This window comes from Caretta caretta, chromosome 11 (genome assembly GCF_965140235.1).
Source record: "Caretta caretta isolate rCarCar2 chromosome 11, rCarCar1.hap1, whole genome shotgun sequence".
Taxonomy (NCBI): domain Eukaryota; kingdom Metazoa; phylum Chordata; order Testudines; family Cheloniidae; genus Caretta; species Caretta caretta.
The window spans coordinates 5,158,302-5,177,473 of NC_134216.1; the positions used below are offsets into that span (position 1 = coordinate 5,158,302).

At 43.7% G+C, this 19,172-nt stretch overlaps 1 protein-coding gene across 1 annotated transcript in view; it reads left to right on the plus strand.

Annotated features, from left to right (window-relative positions):
- Positions 1-84: 84 nt before the first annotated feature.
- CYP27C1 (cytochrome P450 family 27 subfamily C member 1) overlaps positions 85-19,172 on the plus strand; it is a 39,617-nt gene continuing 20,529 nt past the window's right edge. Inside the window, exons 1-4 of the mRNA XM_048869960.2 lie at positions 85-554; positions 9,277-9,467; positions 14,579-14,778; positions 17,161-17,370. Of these exons, the coding sequence (XP_048725917.1) occupies positions 198-554; positions 9,277-9,467; positions 14,579-14,778; positions 17,161-17,370 (958 nt within the window). The 5' untranslated portion in view covers positions 85-197. The remainder of the gene's footprint in view (positions 555-9,276; positions 9,468-14,578; positions 14,779-17,160; positions 17,371-19,172) is intronic.

Consider the following 19,172-nt stretch of genomic DNA (forward strand, 5'->3'; position numbering starts at 1 on the left):
CAAGTCTCATTCCAGACCACCACCCCTTTTCCAGCCTTAGGGGAGGGAGCCTTTAATAATGGTCTGTGTAAACTGATGCTCAGGCATTAAGAGATTGGAGAAGTGCTGCTTGCGCAAGTTAAAGGAGAAGAGAAACGGCAATCAAATAAAAAGCGGCTGCAGAAACAAAACAGAACTTTTACTGAATATAAAAAAAAATGTCTCTTTTCACCAAAGTCTTGAACAGCAGTTGCAGACAGGCGCTTGAGCCTGAGAAAAGGAGTTGCTTTTTTCGTGTGATTTTTGTCAGCGGGTTTCACCAACTGACCAAACGTTCTAGCAGCCAGACTTTGGAGGTGCAAAATAACACTACAACAGCAGCTGCTGCTGCAGCAGCAGAGGACAAAGAGGAGGAGATGGTGGCAGTTTCAGAGGAGGCAGAGCGGCTCCTGAAACCCACCCAACACCACCACTGCAAAGTGAAGAGCCTGCAAGAAATGCCTGGACCCAAAACCCTCTCCAACCTGGTTGAGTTCTTCTGGAAGGACGGCTTTGGTCGCATTCATGAAATCCAGGTACAATTTAGTTAAAAGAACCATTTTGATTTACTCTAGGATATCAGTTTTTTTTAAAAAAAGTATCTGCTTAATTAATAAGTTGCAGTCCCAGTTAATCCTGCTTGTCATGACAACGTCGTGTTGGTGCTGTTGTCACGCTACAGTTGGTGTTTGTTTACAGGATCCCTGTTCGCCCCATTCAATCTTCATGCAATGAGTGTTTCAGTGTTTGGCGACTTCAACCCTGGCTTTCTTCTTTCTTTCCGTCAGAGAACAGTATTAAAAACGTGCTTTTCAGTCATGGACAAGAGTCTGCAAAACGTGCATTAGAATCTGCTTTAGTGAGAACAGATTTCTGACTGATTCTTGTGGTTTTTTTCCAAATCTCTCATCTAATATTAGGGCTTTCTCTATCCCCCACAAACCCAGCATCTTGTGGGACTTCTTTGCATCTTCCTCCTCCTCCCTTTTTTGGGGCAATATTTTCCCGTCTTTTCAACCTTAGCTGTTTGAGGTTTTAGTTGGCACGACTGACTTGTTTAACATTACATGTAGAACTGAAGAAATCCAGCCATAATAAATACATGGCAGAGGGGGCTTTTTTTCCCCTTTAAGATTTGAGGAACACAAGAGAGGATTTTTCCTCACATTTTACCAAAAACCAACCAACTCTGTTCATCTCCAGAACGAGGCAGTGTCAGCACAAGGCAGAATTTCTGTGACTTATAATGAAAATTTGAACGGCAACCTCTCTGAGGCTTGGAGCAGCGTCCACACTATGCTGTGGGGGCGCACATGTCTCTGTGGGCAGAATTTGGCCCTCTACAACACATTGCGGGGGGTGGTTCCCTCAGCTTTTTTCACCTACATCTCCCCAGAGCTCATCAGTTCCTCAGAGAGACCATTTTGTCTCTTAACTATCCCTCGCTCGCACCCCGCTCTGCATGCAGACCCTTCACATATCGGGCCCCTCGGGGGCCGGTTTCTGTGTATATGTCTGCGCCGGCTGTGTATTGGCCTGAGGGCTGGCGGGGCTGCCGCCGCTGAGTTGTTTAGACAGCCATCCCCTCAGCAGCAGGCGGGCCATTTGAAACCCTCCCTTCCCCCTCCCTCCACCCCTTCTGAGGATGGCAGCGCGCGCCAAAGTTGGGGGTGGGGGGACCCAGCCAACGGTCGCGGCTCGCGGCGCCCCAACGTTCCAAAGGGGCTCGCGCTGCCGGAAGGGAGCCAATGGCGCGGCTCCCCCATGTCCCCGAGACAGCTGCCCTCCCTCCTGCACCCCCTATTGGCAGACAGCAGGGAGGGACGGACCCCACGTGTGCGACGGGGTGGTTGTATAGAGGGGAGGGGCTGGCCCCCTTCTAGTTGCGGGGGGAGGAGGCTTCCTGGTAGTGGGCAAGAAGTAGGAGCGTTGGGAGCAGATCAAGGGAGTGATCATTCCCCTCTGTCTGGCACTGTGAGGCCACATCTGGAGTATTCAGAGTAGCAGCCCTGTTAGTCTGTATCTGCAAAAAGAACAGGAGGACTTGTGGCCCCTTAGAGACTAACAAATTTATTTGAGCATAAGCTTTCCTGAGCTACAGCTCACTTCATGGGATGCATGCATCCCATGAAGTGAGCTGTAGCTCAGGAAAGCTTATGCTCAAATAAATTTGTTAATCTGGAGTATTGCATCCAGTTTGGGGGCCCCCCCACTATAGAAGGGAGGTGGACAAATTGGAGAGAGTCCTGCGGAGGGCAACAAAAATGATTAGGGGGCTGGGGCACGTGATTTACGAGGAAAGGCTGAGGAAACTGGGCTTGTTTAGTCTGGGCTTGTTAAGACTTAGTTTAGAAGAGAAGAGTGAGGGGGGATTTGATAAAAGCCTTAAACTACCTGAAGGGGGGTTCCAAAGAGGATGGCGCTCGGCTGTTCTCAGTGGTGGCAGATGACAGAACAAGGAGTGGTGCTCTCAAGTTGCAGTGGGGGAGGTCTAGGTTGGATATTAGGAAACACTGTTTCACGAGGAGGGTGGTGAAGCACTGGAATGGGCTCCCTAGGGAGGTAGTGGAATCTCCTTCCTTAGAGGTTTTTAAGGCCCGGCTTGACAAAGCCCTGGCTGGGATGATTTAGTTGGGATTCAGAGGAACAGCCGTGTTAGTCTGTATTCGCAAAAAGAAAAGGAGGACTTGTGGCACCTTAGAGACTAACCAATTTATTTGAGCATGAGCTTTCGTGAGCCACAGCTCACTTCATCAGATCTGATGATGAAGTGAGCTGTAGCTCACGAAAGCTCATGCTCAGAAATGGCCCACCTGTTGATCACTTTAGATAAGCTATTACCAGCAGGACAGTGGGGTGGGAGGAGGTATTGTTTCATATTCTCTGTGTATATATATAAAGTCTGCTGCAGTTTCCACAGTATGCATCTGATGAAGTGAGCTGTAGCTCACGAAAGCTCATGCTCAAATAAATTGGTTAGTCTCTAAGGTGCCACAAGTACTCCTTTTCAAGGTGCCACAAGTACTCCTTTTCTTTTTAGTTGGGATTGGTTCTGCTTTGAGCAGGGGGTTGGACTAGATGACCGCCTGAGGTCTCTTCTAACCCTAATCTTCTGTGATTCTATGATTCTTCTAAGAAGGGACGGGGGAGTGAGTGACTGCAGGCTTGGGGGCCCCTTGGCCACAGCTTGGCTGTGTGCTCACTCATGTTTCACACACAGTTGCATGGACACTAAAGCCCCACACCCAGGCATGTAATAAACCACTCTGAGGTGGGCCAAGCGATGACATAGACTAGGGCAGCTGAGGCCCCACATGCTGATGGCAGATACTTAATTTGAGTGGGAGAGGACCAGTGTCTGGAGTGGGCAGCTAACGGGAAGTCCAGTAGCGTAGCCAGGGAAGGAGCGGGGGGAGCGGCCGCTCCCGCTCTGAACTCAAGTGGCGCTTTTCTAATTTATAGGTACCATTTTTAATTTTTACTCACCCGGCAGTGCTCCGGGTCTTCGGCGGTGGGGGCCTCCACGCACTCTGGCTCCTTGGCGGCGGGGGCCTTCATGCGCTCCAGCTTGGCGGGGGCCTTCAGTGCTGCCGAGGACCTGGAGTGCCGCCCAGTGAGTACAAGCGGGTGGCACCTTTTTTTATGTCCGCTTCCCCTGTTCGCTCCACCTAGCTTCACCACTGGGGAAGTCCCAGGGCTCCCACAATCTGGCCTGTGGGACGAGCAGCCTAGACAATGGGTCATCATCTTGGTCTGTCTGGGTCAGAGAGCAAAGATGGGAATGCCTTGTGGGTTGGGACCTGTCATCTCCAGGCCCTGCGCCTTTGCATTTGATAGGCCCCAGCCTGCAAGGTGTCACTGCACAATTCCCAGGAGCAGCAGGAGAGATGTGCAATAATTAGAGCATGCTGCTGACATAGCCTCTGGAATGTGTCTTTTATAAAGAGGGAGTTCCTCTATCTTTGTTTTTTAAGCAGCCACTCCTTCCTATGCTGGGGCTCCCTTCCCTCCCATCTGCATCTTCCTCGGACAAGTGGGTTTAGGGTGAGCACCTGCATTTCAAGAAAATAAAGAACTGTATGAAAAATACAAGCTTGTGTTTATTTTTCAGGGACAGTACCTAATGGGTTTTCATGCCTGGTACAAAATCAGACATTTGTAATGCAGAGTATTGACCCTTTAGAATAACTATTGCTAGAAAAAATACTGTCTGATCAAATGTTTCTTTTTGTTAGATAACATTAGACTTTAGGCATCACAATACACTACAGGGTGGGATGTCACTGTAGATAGGTTTGAATTTTCCCGCAGTAGTTACACCCACAGTAGGAATCCCTGGTGCCCAAAACAACTTAACCTCAGGCTTTTGGACAGAGGATAGCTTTCCATCTCAATTCTGGGCTCCCCAGTGGTGTCTCCAGCTTTGCTAGGTCAGCATTCAGGATTTTGTTTCTCTCCTGCTCACTCTTAATTGCTGGCTAGGTGAGAGACCAGCAGTTGAAACTTCTTCTCTTTCTTCTTTGGTTGATCCCTTGTCACACTTTCTTTGGTTTCTCCATCAGCTCCTGCTCTGTGCTCTTGCTACATGAGGAAAGAGGCAGTGTGGGGACTGTGGTGAGGTACCATATAGAGAAGGTGTGCTGCATCAAGCAATGGCGGAAGCAACAGTCAAATGAGTCCCCATCTTCCCTTGTGGAGTCAAGACAGTGGGGAGCAGGAGACCTGAAAGGGGCAAAATCCAGTGGGTCATGAGACAGTCAGAGGAAAGTTGTGGAGTTGTTAGACATTGGGGGAAGGGGAACAGAAAGGGATGGGGCAGAAAGGAGGGAAAAACTTGAGTTGGGAAGCTTCAGAGGAAGAGAGGAGCTCTTCACCCTTCAGAGGCAGAAAAGGGAACTGACACTGAATGAAACCACTGGAGTGAGGAAGGGACTTGTGTGCCCTCTGAAGACACCATCCCTAAGGAGGGCAAAATTAAAAGCATATACTTCATTTTCTGTCAAATCTGATTACCTGTTTTACAGTAGCTCAGGGTTAAGCAGGTCTGCTTCCCCCTCCTCTCCAGAAAAATACAAAGACTGCAACTGTGGCTGCACTGGGGATATAAGGGCAGGAGTGACCAAATGCCTTGCATTATAGGTGGAGGGATTGTCTGTATTCCAGCCCATAAGGCCTTGTCTAAACTTAAAAGTTTTGCTTCCTTAACTATGCTGGCATAGTTCAATTCAAGCAGCAGAAACCCTGTTATATAGATGTAGTTATACCAGAGTAAAAGTGCTTCTACCAGTATAGCTTATTCCTGTTCGGTGAACAAAATATACGAGGCTAGCATAAAGGGCTTTATACCAGTATGGCTGCACCTATGCTAGGGTTTAACTGTTGGTAAAAAATCATACCCTTTAATAAGATAAGTTGTGCCATAAGTTAAAGCTTTTTAAGTGTAGACCAGGTCTAAGAAGCAGCAGCAGAGGGTCTTGGGGATGGAAAAGGAGGAGAGAAGATAAAAAGGGAAAAGAGGGGAAAGGAAAGGGCAGCTGCTGAGAAAACACAAGGTATCAGGATAGAAACATGAACTATGGAAGGAAACAAAAATCAGGATGGAGAAGAGGGACTAAAAATTCCCAGAAAGGGAAAGGAAAGGCAAAAAGGGAAAATTCAAACAAGTTGCTGTATTTTAGAGTAAAGATTATATGTTACTTTCTGTTAAAATTTTTAAAAATAGACTAGAGTTAGACTCTTAAATCTTTAGTGAGGTCAATGGCAGCCAAACTTTAGTCTTCTATTTTTGAATTTCTTGGCCTAACTGGATTGGTAGCCAATTAAAACAACTGACTCCCCCCTGAGAGAAACAAAGCAAAAAATACTGTGTGTGTGTGGGTGTACAAGACAGACATGTGACCCATATCCACAAATTAAATTACAACAGGGTTATACGTACTGTGCAAAATATTGCTTTCTTTAATTTTAGCAACTAAAATATTTGTTAGTGCTATGAAAATTTTTGAAAATAACAACAATCAAAGAAACTAGAGGTGGAAAAATAGTAATACATGCCACAACCACTGAACAATACAGGATTTTCCCCTTAATCCAATACAATTTGTGGAAGGAAAAACCGCACAAAAAGGTGTGGGGCAGTATATGTTATCTATTTTTTATTCAGTTTAGAGTCTCACAAAACATTTTAGTTTACAAATCATGATGGCTTGTTTGTATATACTCTGTAACTGGATTAATAACACCCTGTTAAATTTAACAACAGAGTGAACATCAGGAATGAATTAATCTGAAACCTCTTGGTAACCATTGCAGCTACTTAAATTATGTTCTTTGAGAGACAGAAATGTTCCATATGCAAAAGGGGTGGTGTGGGGGGGATTTAAGCATTTTTTACAATGAAGGTTCTGTTCTCAGTAACCTGATTCCAGAATTTAGTTGGCCATAGCAGCAGTGCATACAGCAACTCTGGGTAAAAGAAAAGAGTTTTGAGTTCAGTGGAGTTGGAGCTGTTGTGTTCCACCCATAGGTTCAGAGAGAAGGAAAACGAAGGTGAGGGGGAAGGGTTTGGACTCTGCGAATTCAAATGTTGTGTGTGAAGTACAGCATGACATATGAGGGAGTAGGGAGACAAGGCAGGATATTTTTAATAATTGTAACAAGAAACAAAATATGGAATTAATGGGTTTGTGAAATAAAATATCAAACAGACCTTTCAGACATATCTGCAATATACATGTGATGCAAAAAACACCATTTTAATATTTTATTATTTTTTACAAGTAATGTCCCCAGATGAGCTAGAGGCTGTACAGTCACAATGGAAGACAAGATTCCTGCCCTGAGGAGTTACCTTCTTTTTCTATTATTTGTGGAAAGAACACATATTTCATTAGATTTCACTCCTCAAAATTTAGTCCAAAGTTGTCTTTATTGAATTCTAGCTTATAAATCTCACCATAAAGAGTATAACTGAATGTACGTATGTTATAAGAATGTAGTACAATATGTTAAAGAATGATTAATTCTTTCCAAGGTTATTACAGGCAATTGAACATCTCATCTATACAATAGTGGAAGATTAAGGGATACTACTCAAATTAAGGTTTCAAAGTAGCAGCTCTGTTAGTCTGTATTCGCAAAAGGAAAAGGAGTACTTGTGGCACCTTAGAGACTAACAAATTTATTTGAGCATAAGCTTTCATGAGCTACAGCTCACTTCACCGTTTTCTTTTTACTCAAATTAAATCTGTTCTCCTGATGGTGGATTTTTTCCGATCCTGATTCTCTGATTGTAAATTTTCTTACCATAAGAACGGCCATACTGGATCAGACCAAAGGTCCATCTAGCCCAGAAGTATCCCGTCTTCCGACAGTGGCCAATGCCAGGTCAATAGCCCAGAGGGAATGAACAGAACAGGTAATCATCAAGTGATCCATCCCCTGCCCACCATTCCCAGCTTCTGGTAAACAGGCTAGAGACACCATCCCTGCCCATTCTGGCTAATAGCCATTGATGGACCTATCCTCCATGAATTTATCTAGTTCTTTTTTGAACCCTGTTATAGTCTTGGCCTTCACAACATCCTCTGGCAAGGAGTTACACAGATTGACTGTGCGTTGTATAAAAAAAATACTTCCTTTTGTTTGTTTTAAACCTGCTGCCTATTAATTTCATTTGGTGGCCCCTAGTTCTTGAGTTATGAGAAGGAGTAAATAATACTTCCTTATGATTTTATAGATCTCTATTATATCCCCCCTTAGTCATCTCTTTTCCAAGATGAAAAGTCCCAGTCTTATTCATCTCTCCTCATACGACAGCCGTTCCATACTTCTAATAAATTTTGTTGCCCTTTTCTGAAACTTTTCCAATTCTAATATATATTTTCTGAGATGGGCCAACCACATCTGCATGCAGTATTCAAGATGTGGGCATACCATGGACTTATATAGAGGCAATATGATATTTTCTGTCTTATTATCTATCCCTTTCTTAATGATGCCCAACATTCCGTTCGCTTTTTTGACTGTCGCTGCACATTGAGTGAATGTTTTCAGAGAACTATCCACAGTGACTCCAAGATCTCTTTCTTGAGTTGTAATAGCTAATTTAGACCCCAAAATGAATTCCTGAGAGATGGGTGCTTCATTTCAAGACCATCTCCGAATGAAATCTGTTAATCTTTTTCTATTTGTTGGGAAAGATAGAGCATCACTCTGTAAAATAATCTTTTGAGAAATCTTTTTGTTTGTTTTTTTTATTGTTGAATGTTTCTCAATTCCTCTTTCTTAATTGCCTGCTCTTTGCCTCCAGCTAGTATTCATGGATCACTCAACAGAGATACCTTATTAGATAAGTAGAACACCCTCCACCTTTTCTTTTCCACCACCTGACAATGTATGCCTTTTTTGAGATGTTTGTCATAATAAATCTACTCTAAAATTTGGAAATTTCAATGCACTGCTGTTGTGCTGGCAGCCCTAATGGCAAGGTCATTGAGTAGACTTTGTAAAGAATAAGGAACACACTAATTGCTTTATTTATTGAAGAGGGACAAGTGAGCCTTTTTAAAACAAAAAAGTAAAAATTTACTTCTTGACTATGCTTCTTACCTCCCTTTACTTTCATCCTTTGTTTTGATCTTTTTGGGGCTGATCTTTTATATAAGACCAATATTTTCAAAATGGAGCACTGCACAACAGGTTGACATGGGGGAAAAACAATTTTGTCACTCTTTTGGACATGAGTTGGACATTTCCATACTCCACAAGTCCTTTCACCTCTTCAATATTCAGTGTAGCTAGCCCTTTGTGTCTTGTGGAGGTCTGGGGTCTTTCCAGCCTCAAAGATCCTGCATAGCAGTGACCTCCCCTTCTGGTCATGGTGAGTATTTCAAGAATGATGATGCTTTCTAGTGACACTTCCAGCTATTGCTTGATTGAAGAGCTTGGGACCTAGATCTGGATCCAACACATGACTGCTCACGGTTCTGCCACTAGATCATCAGGCTGGTCTTCAACTCCTGTCTTTCAAGTAATGAAATATCTTTGAAGATGGCTGGTATTCAGAAGTATGGTTTGCTCCTGAAAAACTTATTCTGTTTCTAAAGTGCTACTGCTGCAAACTCTCCCCTCAGTAGATTAGGTGGCATTTTATGTCAATGCAAATTGATATGTTCTATGACAAAAGTATCAGTTTCCTTTGCCTTTATTTTTTTTTTCATAATGTTTTTTTTCTCTGATTTGTTGTTGATGTTGCAGCAAAAACACACTCAGGAGTATGGAAAGATCTTCAAGTCTCACTTTGGTCCACAGTTTGTAGTGTCCATTGCAGATCGAGACATGGTTGCTCAGGTGCTCCGGGCGGAAGGTAGAACTCCACAAAGAGCTAACATGGAATCCTGGCAAGAGTACAGAGATTTAAGAGGGAGAGCTACAGGACTTATTTCTGCGTAAGTATGGTTACTTTTTTCCCTTCTTAATTTGTATTATCAAAGCATGTTAATTTTCTGAAGTACTATATAAATCAGCCTGGTGGTTTTTTTCATTTAGCATATGATTGGTTCAAGAAGAGTTATCTGCCTCTGAAAGCTTGCATGTAACATGATTGTGTGTGTGTGGGGTGGTGGTGGTGGTGTATGAGGGTAATTGTCCTTGTGAAGCATTCACAGTAATCAATGATGTAATGTGTTTATGCAAAAGGGAACCAATCTTTTTGTGAGTCATGGCCATTCTCTTACTTTGATGAGATAAAATTGCAGTAGCAAAAGGCTTTATATAGTGAAAGCCTGATAATGCATTTAACACTCACATTACACCAAAATCTCAAGGTTAAAATATAGGTCAGATTCAAAATAATGGCTCCTTGTTGATATATAAGAATTGGAAAAGGTGCAGAGAAGGGCAACAAAACTGATTGGGGTATAGAACAGCTTCCATACGAGGAGAGATTTAAAAAGACTGGGACTGTTCAGCTTAGAAAAGAGCTGAGTAAGGGCCGGGGGGATATGATAGAAGTCTATAAAATTGTGAACGATGTGGAGAAACTGAATAGGGAAGTGTTCTTTACCCCTTCATGTAACACAAGAACGGGAGTCACCCAATGAAATTAATAGGCAGTAAGTTGAAAGCAAAAAGAAGTAGTTCTTCACACAATGCACAGACAATCTGCAGAACTCATTGCCAGGGGATGTTGGAAAGTCTAAAAGTATAACTCTGTTCCATAAAGAATTAGATAAGATCATGAAGGTAGGTTCATCAAAGGCTATTACCCAAGATGGTCAGGGACACAGCCCCATGCTCCAGTTGTCCCTAAACCTCTGCAAGAAGCTGAGACTGGATGATAGGGATGACAGGGCAGCAGACAAGTTAAGGAGAATGAGAATGAGGATGGAGTACTGGTTCTGTGATCTGGCTAAAAAAAGAGATCATTAGAGACTTTGGTGAGAGCGGCTTCAGTTGAGTGTAAGGGGTGGAAGCCAGACTGACGAGGGTCTAGGATGGAATTGGAGAAGAGGAACTCCAGACAACGATTGTAGACAGTGTGTTCAATGAGTTTGGAGATGAAATGGAGAAGGGAGTTGGGGCAGTAGTTGCAGAGACAAGTGGGGTCACAGGTAGTTTTTTTTTTTTTTTAAGATATGAGAGACTAAAATATGTTTGTATTGTGAAGGCAAAGAGATGGAAGATAGTGAGCAGTTAAGGAGATGAGTCAGGTAGGGGATGAAAGTGGGCACAAGGGAGATCAGGAGATGGGATAGGATGATGTCACTGGGGCAAGTGGAGGGCCTGAAGGAGGAGATCAGAGAAGAATTTGTGCATCTGTGATGAGAGAGAAGGAGGAGAGAGTTGTAGGAGGGGGAAGGGAAGGCAAACTGAAGAGTCAGGGAAAGTCACATAATATTTTGTCATTTTTTTCCTGCTAGAAATCAGCAAGGTACTCTGCAAAGAGAGAAGTGGAGACAGGAAGATGAGACAGTTTGAGGAATGAGTAAAGGTGATGAAAAGACAACTGGGATTGTGGGTGGCCCTTTCAATGGGAAAGGGGGGCAAAAGAATCAAGGGTGGAGGACAGAGAGGAATTAAGTGAATCAACAACCATATCAATGGAGGAAAGGGAAGAGAGAGCAGAGAGCAGATGAGAAGTGCACTGGAAGTGCTGATGGACTGGAAGTCATGGAAAGGCCAAATGACAGGGCATGAGAGAGGAGGCTGACAGGCAATGTTGAACGAGACTGAATAATGGTTGAAGAGGGGGAACTCAGCAACAGAGAGATCAAAGAGAGCAGTGCTTGGTAAAACCAAGTCAAGTGAATGGCTCTTTTTGCAAGTGGGATAGTTGAACCAGGGCTGCAGGTTGAATGAAGACATGAGGGTGAGGAAACATGCATTTACGGGGGTTGGATGGGTTATCAACATGAAATTACTCAGGGATGAGAAGGATGCATATGGTGGATTGTGAGGAGAGGAAGAGAGAGAGCCAGGAATCATAGCCAGAGAAGAGGGCTGATGGGAAGGAGTTGGGTGAATGGTAGTTGATAGCAACGTGGACAGGAAAAGGAGAGAAGAGTTGGATGCCGTGCTGTCCAAAAGAGAAGAAAGGGTGGGAAGGGGGAAGAGGGAGGGGTTGGAAGCAGCAGGAATGGGAGGGAAGCCCGACAACTCCACCGTGGCCTGATGCAGGGCAGGAGATGTGAGAGGAGAGGCCTCCATAAGAGAGGGCAAGTTTCAGAGGCCAAGCCAAACGAAGGGATTCAGGTATCTGAGAGCCAGGAGCTGGAGGGAGCAAGATATGAAAAGGTCATGGATGACTGAGACCTTTTTAGAGATGGAGTGGGCATTCCAGAGACAGCAAGAGAAGAGAAGGCAGTGGGGAGGTGGCGGGGCATGAAATTCCTCTCTGGTCCAGTAACTTTCTGTAATCTACAGCAGCATCCCATTCCAAGTGGAAGACTTTCAGCGGGAGTGCTTATTCACGTGACAATTTAAAAATGTTTGAAAGACTGTTGGTTTGTCTGCTTAAATAACGAAGAGAGAGACGGTGGGTGAGGTAATACCTTTAGATATTAGACCAGCTTCTGTTGGTGAAAGAGACAAGCTTTCCCCTTCTTCAGGTCTGGGGAAGGTACTCAGAGTGTCACAACTAAATACAAGGATGGAACAGATAAGGAGTCAACTCATGTTGCAAGAGACCATTCAAGGTGAAGTGGGCAGTTAACACTTCTACAATCCTAGGCCAAAGGTGTGTTAGTAGTTTACAGATTGTTGTAATGAGCCATAAATCCAGTATCTTTATTAATGCATCCGATGAAGTGAGCTGTAGCTCACGAAAGCTTATGCTCAAATAAATTTGTTAGTCTCTAAGGTGCCACTAATACTCCTTTTCTTTTTGCGAATACAAACTAACACGGCTGCTACTCTGAAACCTATCTTTATACACATTGTAAGGAGAGTGATCACTTTAGATAAACTATTACCAGCAGGAGAGTGGGGTGGGGGGAGAGAAAACCTTTTGAAGTGATAAACACCCATTTTTTCATGGTCTGTGTGTATAAAACATCCTCGCTGCATTTTCCACTTTATGCATCCAGTGAAGTGAGCTGTAGCTCACGAAAGCTTATGCTCAAATAAATTTGTTAGTCTCTAAGGTGCCACAAGTACTCCTTATCTTTATTAAGTCTATGATTTTTGGTGTCTAGTGGAGTTGTGAATATAAGTTCCCAGGCTTGTTTTTTAAAGATGTTGTGCAGGTTACCTTTGAGGATGAGGACTGAGAGGTCAGATACAGAATAACCGTTTTGTGAAAATTGTTTGCCCACAGGTGATATGGTGTATATGTCTTTTATCATTTTTGTGGGTGAGTTCATTTGAGTGTAACGATTCTCTCGTTTCACCCATGTAGTTTTTGGGGGCATTTAGTGTACTGATTGAGGTACACCACATTTTGTGATGGGCATGTGTAGAACGTATGGATCTTGAAAGGTGTGTTTGTTGCGGGGATATTGATCACTGGAGCAGTGCAGATATGTTTGCAGGTTTTGCATCTGTTGTTATGGCAGCAACTAGTGCTGCTTTAAGTTGGTGTGTATGTGTTAGTTCCTTATCTGATCCACCTTGTACTTATCTGTAACACTCTTGAGTACCTTTCCCAGACCTGAAGAAGAGCACTGTGTAAATACAAAAGCTTGTCTTTTTCACTAACAGAAGTTGTTCCAATAAAAGATATTACCTCACTCACCTTGTCTCTCTAATGTCCTGGGACCAACATGGCTGCCACAACACTCAGAAGCGGATTTACCATGAAACAAACCGTGCAGTGACACGGGGCCCCCAATGACAGGAGGGCCCCAAAATGCAGGACAAATATCTGACAACCTGCCCCTGAGTCCCAGCCAGCAGTGCAGCAGGGCTCAGGCAGGCACTGCATGCCATGGCTGGTGGCCCCACACCGCACACGGAAGTGGACGGCTGCTGGCACGTCTCTGTGCGCCCCTGGAGGGGGGAGGAGGTGGCTTCGTGCGCTACCCCCAGCCCGGGCAGCACACGGAGACCTGCTGCCCCCCTCCCTGCAAGAGGTGCGCAGAGACATGCCAGCAGCAGGGCTAAGGCGGCTCCTTGCCCGCTCTGCCTCCCTCCCTCCGTGCCGCTGCCCCCTCCTGAGCGCCGACTCTGCAGCTCCCATTGGCCGCTCCCATCCTCCCTCCCACCCCACAATCTCCTGCCCCAGCCCAGAGCCTGCACCCCACTTCCAAACTTTCTCCCAGAGCCCGCACCCCTCACCCTGGATCTCCTAGTTTCAGCCCCGGGGGGCTCTCTAGTTGAGAACCACTGTTCTAAGTTATGTAATTCTTAATGTATTAATGGTCTGTCTTGAACTTCTCGTACTGTAGGTGGTTAGGACTTGAAAAGTACCATATCTCACAGAAAGTAAACTTTGCTCACAGAAAACTTCCCCTAGATTTGGAATAAACATAACAGGGCTTGATATGCCAATAACAGGATTTGCTATATTAAATCAGACCAGTGGACCATGAAATCTGGTTATGTTGGATGTTTTGGGAAGAAAAGCACCAAATCTGTATAAAAGAAAACAAATTAGCAAAGATAAATGTATATTCAAAATTTCATTTTAATGGGAATATGTGTGATACTTTTGCAAACCAGAATCTCAGATGTGTTTTGTTGGTCAGGTACTGTATGTATATAGCAGGTGTGATTAAACAATTACCTGAAGACCCTTCCAGAATACTGACAGAAAGAGTCCTACAGCTCTAACCAGTACACATTAATTAACTTACAAACTTGATTGCGTACTGTAACAGTGAGGTGAATTAGACAATGGAATGACTTGCCACCTTCAGTCAATACAGAATAAGAAACTTAAGAACATATTACTTGACACACCAGTGTCCACTATACTCCTTCCCAGTAGTGGTTTCAGTTTTACCAATGAATTTGTTTATCACTCGCTAATGAGAGACTCTTATTTAATTCATGAACTTCCTGCCTCGCTAACAATTGTCAGGAAGAATTGTACATAGATATTTTAAATTATTTCTTCTAGGGAAGGGGAAGAATGGCTAAAAATGAGGAGTGTACTAAGGCAGAAGGTCCTGAAACCCAAGGATGTGGCTGTTTTCTCTGAAGGAGTCAATGAAGTCATCACAGATTTAATTAAGAGAATCAACACTCTCAGGAGTCAAGAGGAAGATAGGGAAACAGTGACCAATGTTAACAACCTTTTCTTCAAGTATTCCATGGAAGGTGAGACACAGACCACATAATATCTGGAAAGAAAATTAATGCGAAACCATGTGATTATAATTAGGCATTTTTATCATAAACTGCCACTGCCACACTCGAGCTAATTTAAAACAATCAGATGGCTTGATCCTACAAATGCTTCACTTAACTAGCACCTACTTCAGCTAAAGAATCAGTAGCATTCTTTCATCAGAGTCAGAACTAATCCCATATCTGCCTTGTGTTAAGGGTCACTTGCTACTGAAGTTCCCGCCTATAAACAAAGTGTAAACCCAAGGTCCTAACCACTTGTAATCATCCAAAATACTAGGGTACTTTTCACAAGTGTAGGGGCATTAAGCTTCAATATACTTACCAAGTTCTAGGCCAAGGGGTCACATTTAGCCTACCTAAATTCTGTCTTCAGTTTCAACAGGGAAAAGTATTTTTCTTCAGTGCCTACATCTGCCTAACTGTGGGGGTCTTACGCTTTCTTCAGAAGCATCTGGCTACTGGTGGAGGCAAAGATACTTGACTAGATGGATCTCCTGTCCAATCAAATATAGCGATTCCTATGTTCTTATGTAACTGTTATGTAGCTTTTTTTTTGTGCATTTAAACATTTGTTTTATTCCTTTCCCAAATATCTGATTTTCAGCAGTGGTTGAATTATTAGTTTTTGTTTTAAAGTTTCATGTGGTTCTTTAACTGACACTGCATGAACTAGAGAGACAAGGGGAGTGCGGTAATATATTTTATTGGACGAACTTCTGTTGATGAGAGAGACAAACTTTTGAGCTTACACAGAGCTTTTCTTCAGATCTGGGAAACTTAAGAGTGTCACAGCTAAATACAAGATGGAACAGATTGTTTAGTGTAAGCAGTTAACATATATTTCCAGGGATCCTTCAAAGTGAAGTGACCCATTGTCACCCCTCCAGTCATCGGAAGGAAAGGAAGTGGTGGTGGGGGGAAGCAACTAAGGAGGCATTGTTAGGGGTTATAGATTGTTGTAATAAGCCATAAATCCTGTGTCTCAATTCAATCCATGATTTTTAGTGTCTAGCAAAGTTATGAATTTAAGCTCCCAGGCTCATCTTTGGAAATGTTGTGCAGGTTCCCTTTGAGGTTGAAGACTGATAGGTTAGATATAGAGTGATCGCTTTGTGAAAAGTGTTCACCCACAGGAGATAGGGTGTTTTTGTCTTTTATCATTTTCCTGTGTGAGTTCATTGGAGAGTGTAATGATTGTCTGGTTTCACCCACATAGGTTCTGTTGGGGCATTGAGTGCACTGGATGAAGTACACCACATATTGTTGTAGGCATGAGTAGGACCCATGGATCTTGAAAGGTGTGTGTCGGGGATGTCAATCATTGTAGCAGTGGAGGTATATCTGCAGGTTTTGTATCTGTTGTTTGGGCAGGATCTGGTACTGCTTTGAAGTGGTGTGCCCCTGGCCTGTGAGAAGCTTGCTTCTGATGATGAGCTTGGAGAGGTTGTGGGATTGTTGGAAGGCCAGGAGAGGGGGTTCAGAAAAGATTTCTTTCAGGATGGGGGTCCCCATTGAGTACGGGTTGTAGTTATTTGATGACACCCCGTATGAGTTCCAGTGTGGGGCGCTAGTGACAAGTAGGGGTGTGTGTCAGAGGTGGTTTTATTTCTGTATTGAAACAGGTTCTCTCAGGGTATTTGGGTGGCCTGTTCTATGATACAATCTTCTTTTCTGGTGGAGTGTCCTTGTTTGGTGAAGGCAATTTTGAGTGTCCTGGACTTTCTCCTCAGAGCATATTCTGTGATATATGAGTGCCTGGTTGTAAGTAACAGATTTCTTGGTGTGTTTGGGGTGGTTACTGGATCTATGAAGGTAGGTGTGGTAATCTGTGGGTTTCTTGTATATAGTTGTCTGTAGGATTCCATTGTTGAAGCTGATTGTGGTATGAAGGAAATTGTTGCTCGTATGGGAATGTTCCAGAGAGAGTTTAATGGATAGGTGGTGATTGCTGAAGTTGTGGTGGAAGTCTATAAGGGAGTTTAAGTCGTTTGTCCAGAGAATGAATATATCATCGATGTATCTCAGGTATATCATTGGTTTCATAGTTCAATTGTCCAGAAATAATTCTTCAAGGTGGCCCATGAAGAGGTAAAAGGAGAAAAAAGAAATAACTTTAACATCTCCTTTATCATAGAAAGGACACATAAGGAGGTCATTTAGTCTACCCTCTGTTTTATAAGGGACTGTATTATCCCTAAACCATCCCAAGTAAGTGCTAGTCAAACTAATTAAGCATGTTTTTGCAGACTTGGTTCTGTTCCTTTACCTTTTAATTCTGTACCATAAATAACTCAAAGAAAATAAAAAGAATGAAGGGACTGTAAATTCTGTGACTTTTCTCCTTTTCAGGTGTGGCAACTATTCTGTATGAATCCCGATTGGGCTGCCTGGAAAACAACATCCCAGAGAAGACTGTGGAATACATTGAGGCTCTGGAATTGATGTTTAGCATGTTTAAGACAACTATGTATGCAGGGGCAATTCCCAAATGGCTTCGTCCATTTATTCCAAAACCTTGGAGAGAGTTCTGCAGATCCTGGGATGGGCTCTTCAAATTCAGTAAGATTTAATAATAGAAAAGTTCAACTTTGTCTCTGTAGCTGCTGTCACTGTATTTGAATAGAGCTTGTTGCATTTGTACCCTAAAATTATAGTAAGGAACTGGGGAAGAGGAAGAAAGTAGGAATAAAGTACAGTGTGAAATATTAAGGGATTATTTAGAGAAACTAGATGAACATTTGGGCTACATAGCAGAAAGAACTTCTTGACAACGAGATCTACTAGAATGTGGTGCGGTAATCTTTTAAGAGGCGTAGTGGAAGCCGCACTGATTGGGACAATTGGAATTAGACTGAACAGAAAACTAGGAAAAGTATTCTAGGAAACAATCCTTTATTGGCCAAGTGGTGGACTGTGCGGCCCAACACATCTTTTCCATCTCTATCTTCTATGTTTCTGTGAAATCATGCTTATTATCTAGAGGTTAAAGATATTCGGACATCTGCTTTTTTGCTAAAGCTTATTTGTTTTGTTACCCCATTTACCCATCCACCTTGTTTGTCTGTCTTGTTCACCTGTTGCATTTCACAAGCCAAAGCTGAGCACGGGGGCCAAGGTTTTTCAGGAATTCTGGAGATATGTTGTCATAGCCCGCAGCTGTTCCACACTTGATGCTACCCAGTGTCTGTTCCAGCTTGGTTACAGTGAATGGTTCTGGGCAGCTTCTGATCTGGTGTACACATTTAAACATACGCCATTTGTTCCTCACTTGTCTTCACACCTGTTTCTCCAAAGGTGCTCTGGCCACTTTAAGTAGGTGTCCAGCTACCTGGTTGGGTGTCACTGAGGGTCGGCAGAGTGCAGGTGGCTGCTGCCCTGCTCCAAGGCTTCAGAGCAGACTCTAACACTTGCAGCTGGAGCGGGTAAAGCTCATCCTGTTGGTTGTCTCCTCCCATCTGGCTCGGCGAACAGAGTCCAACGATTCGATCAGATGGTCAGTGACATCTGGGTCACCAGATGCCTCATACTGTTCTAGCAAGGCAGCGCATTCTTCGTCGAGAGAGGGGATGTAGACAGAGCGGCAACCGCATGGGGTAGCACCACAGAAGTGACAGTAGGTCTCATTTACCGAGATATGCTCGGCTGGTATTGTCACTACTCTCTTCTCCAGTGCTTCCCTGTATTTTTCCCTGTCTGCCTTTCAGAATCTCCACCACTTCTTTTTGGGACTCTTGACAACTGTGATCTGTAGCCTGATATGGATCAGCGACGGTCTGTGTTGGCTGCGTGGAAAGTTATCCAAGACTTGGCATGTTGCTGGCTGAGGATGGCCATGAACTGAACTGACCCAGCACAAGTCAGGAGAGTAGTCATGATCCCATCTAGAAGAATGGAACGTGCCTCACTGCTTAACATCATGGAGAAGGGCAAGGTTGTTTCGAGATGCCCAGTTTGCAAGTTGTTCACAGTTGGTGTCAACCTCCTTATATCCCCAGAAACAACAATGCGTTACCCCAGGTCTGTGTGCTTTTTCCAACTCTGTTCAACTTTTACATCAATGACCTGCCAACAATGGAGTCACGAAAGTTCATTTACGCAGATGACATCTGTTGCGGTACCCAAGCCTGGACATTTCACGAGCTTGATGCCACCTTAAACTGGGATATGATAAAGTTAGCTACTGTAAGACTGGGTGCCTCCAGCCAAGTGTCATAAAAACAGTTTCCAGTTTGTTCCATCTTCGCCACACCAGCACAACCCAAACACTGAATGTTTATCTGAATGGTCAGAAGGTGAAGCATGAAGTAGAACTGATCTATCTAGGTGTGACCTTAGACTGCACACTGAGTTACCATGCCCAT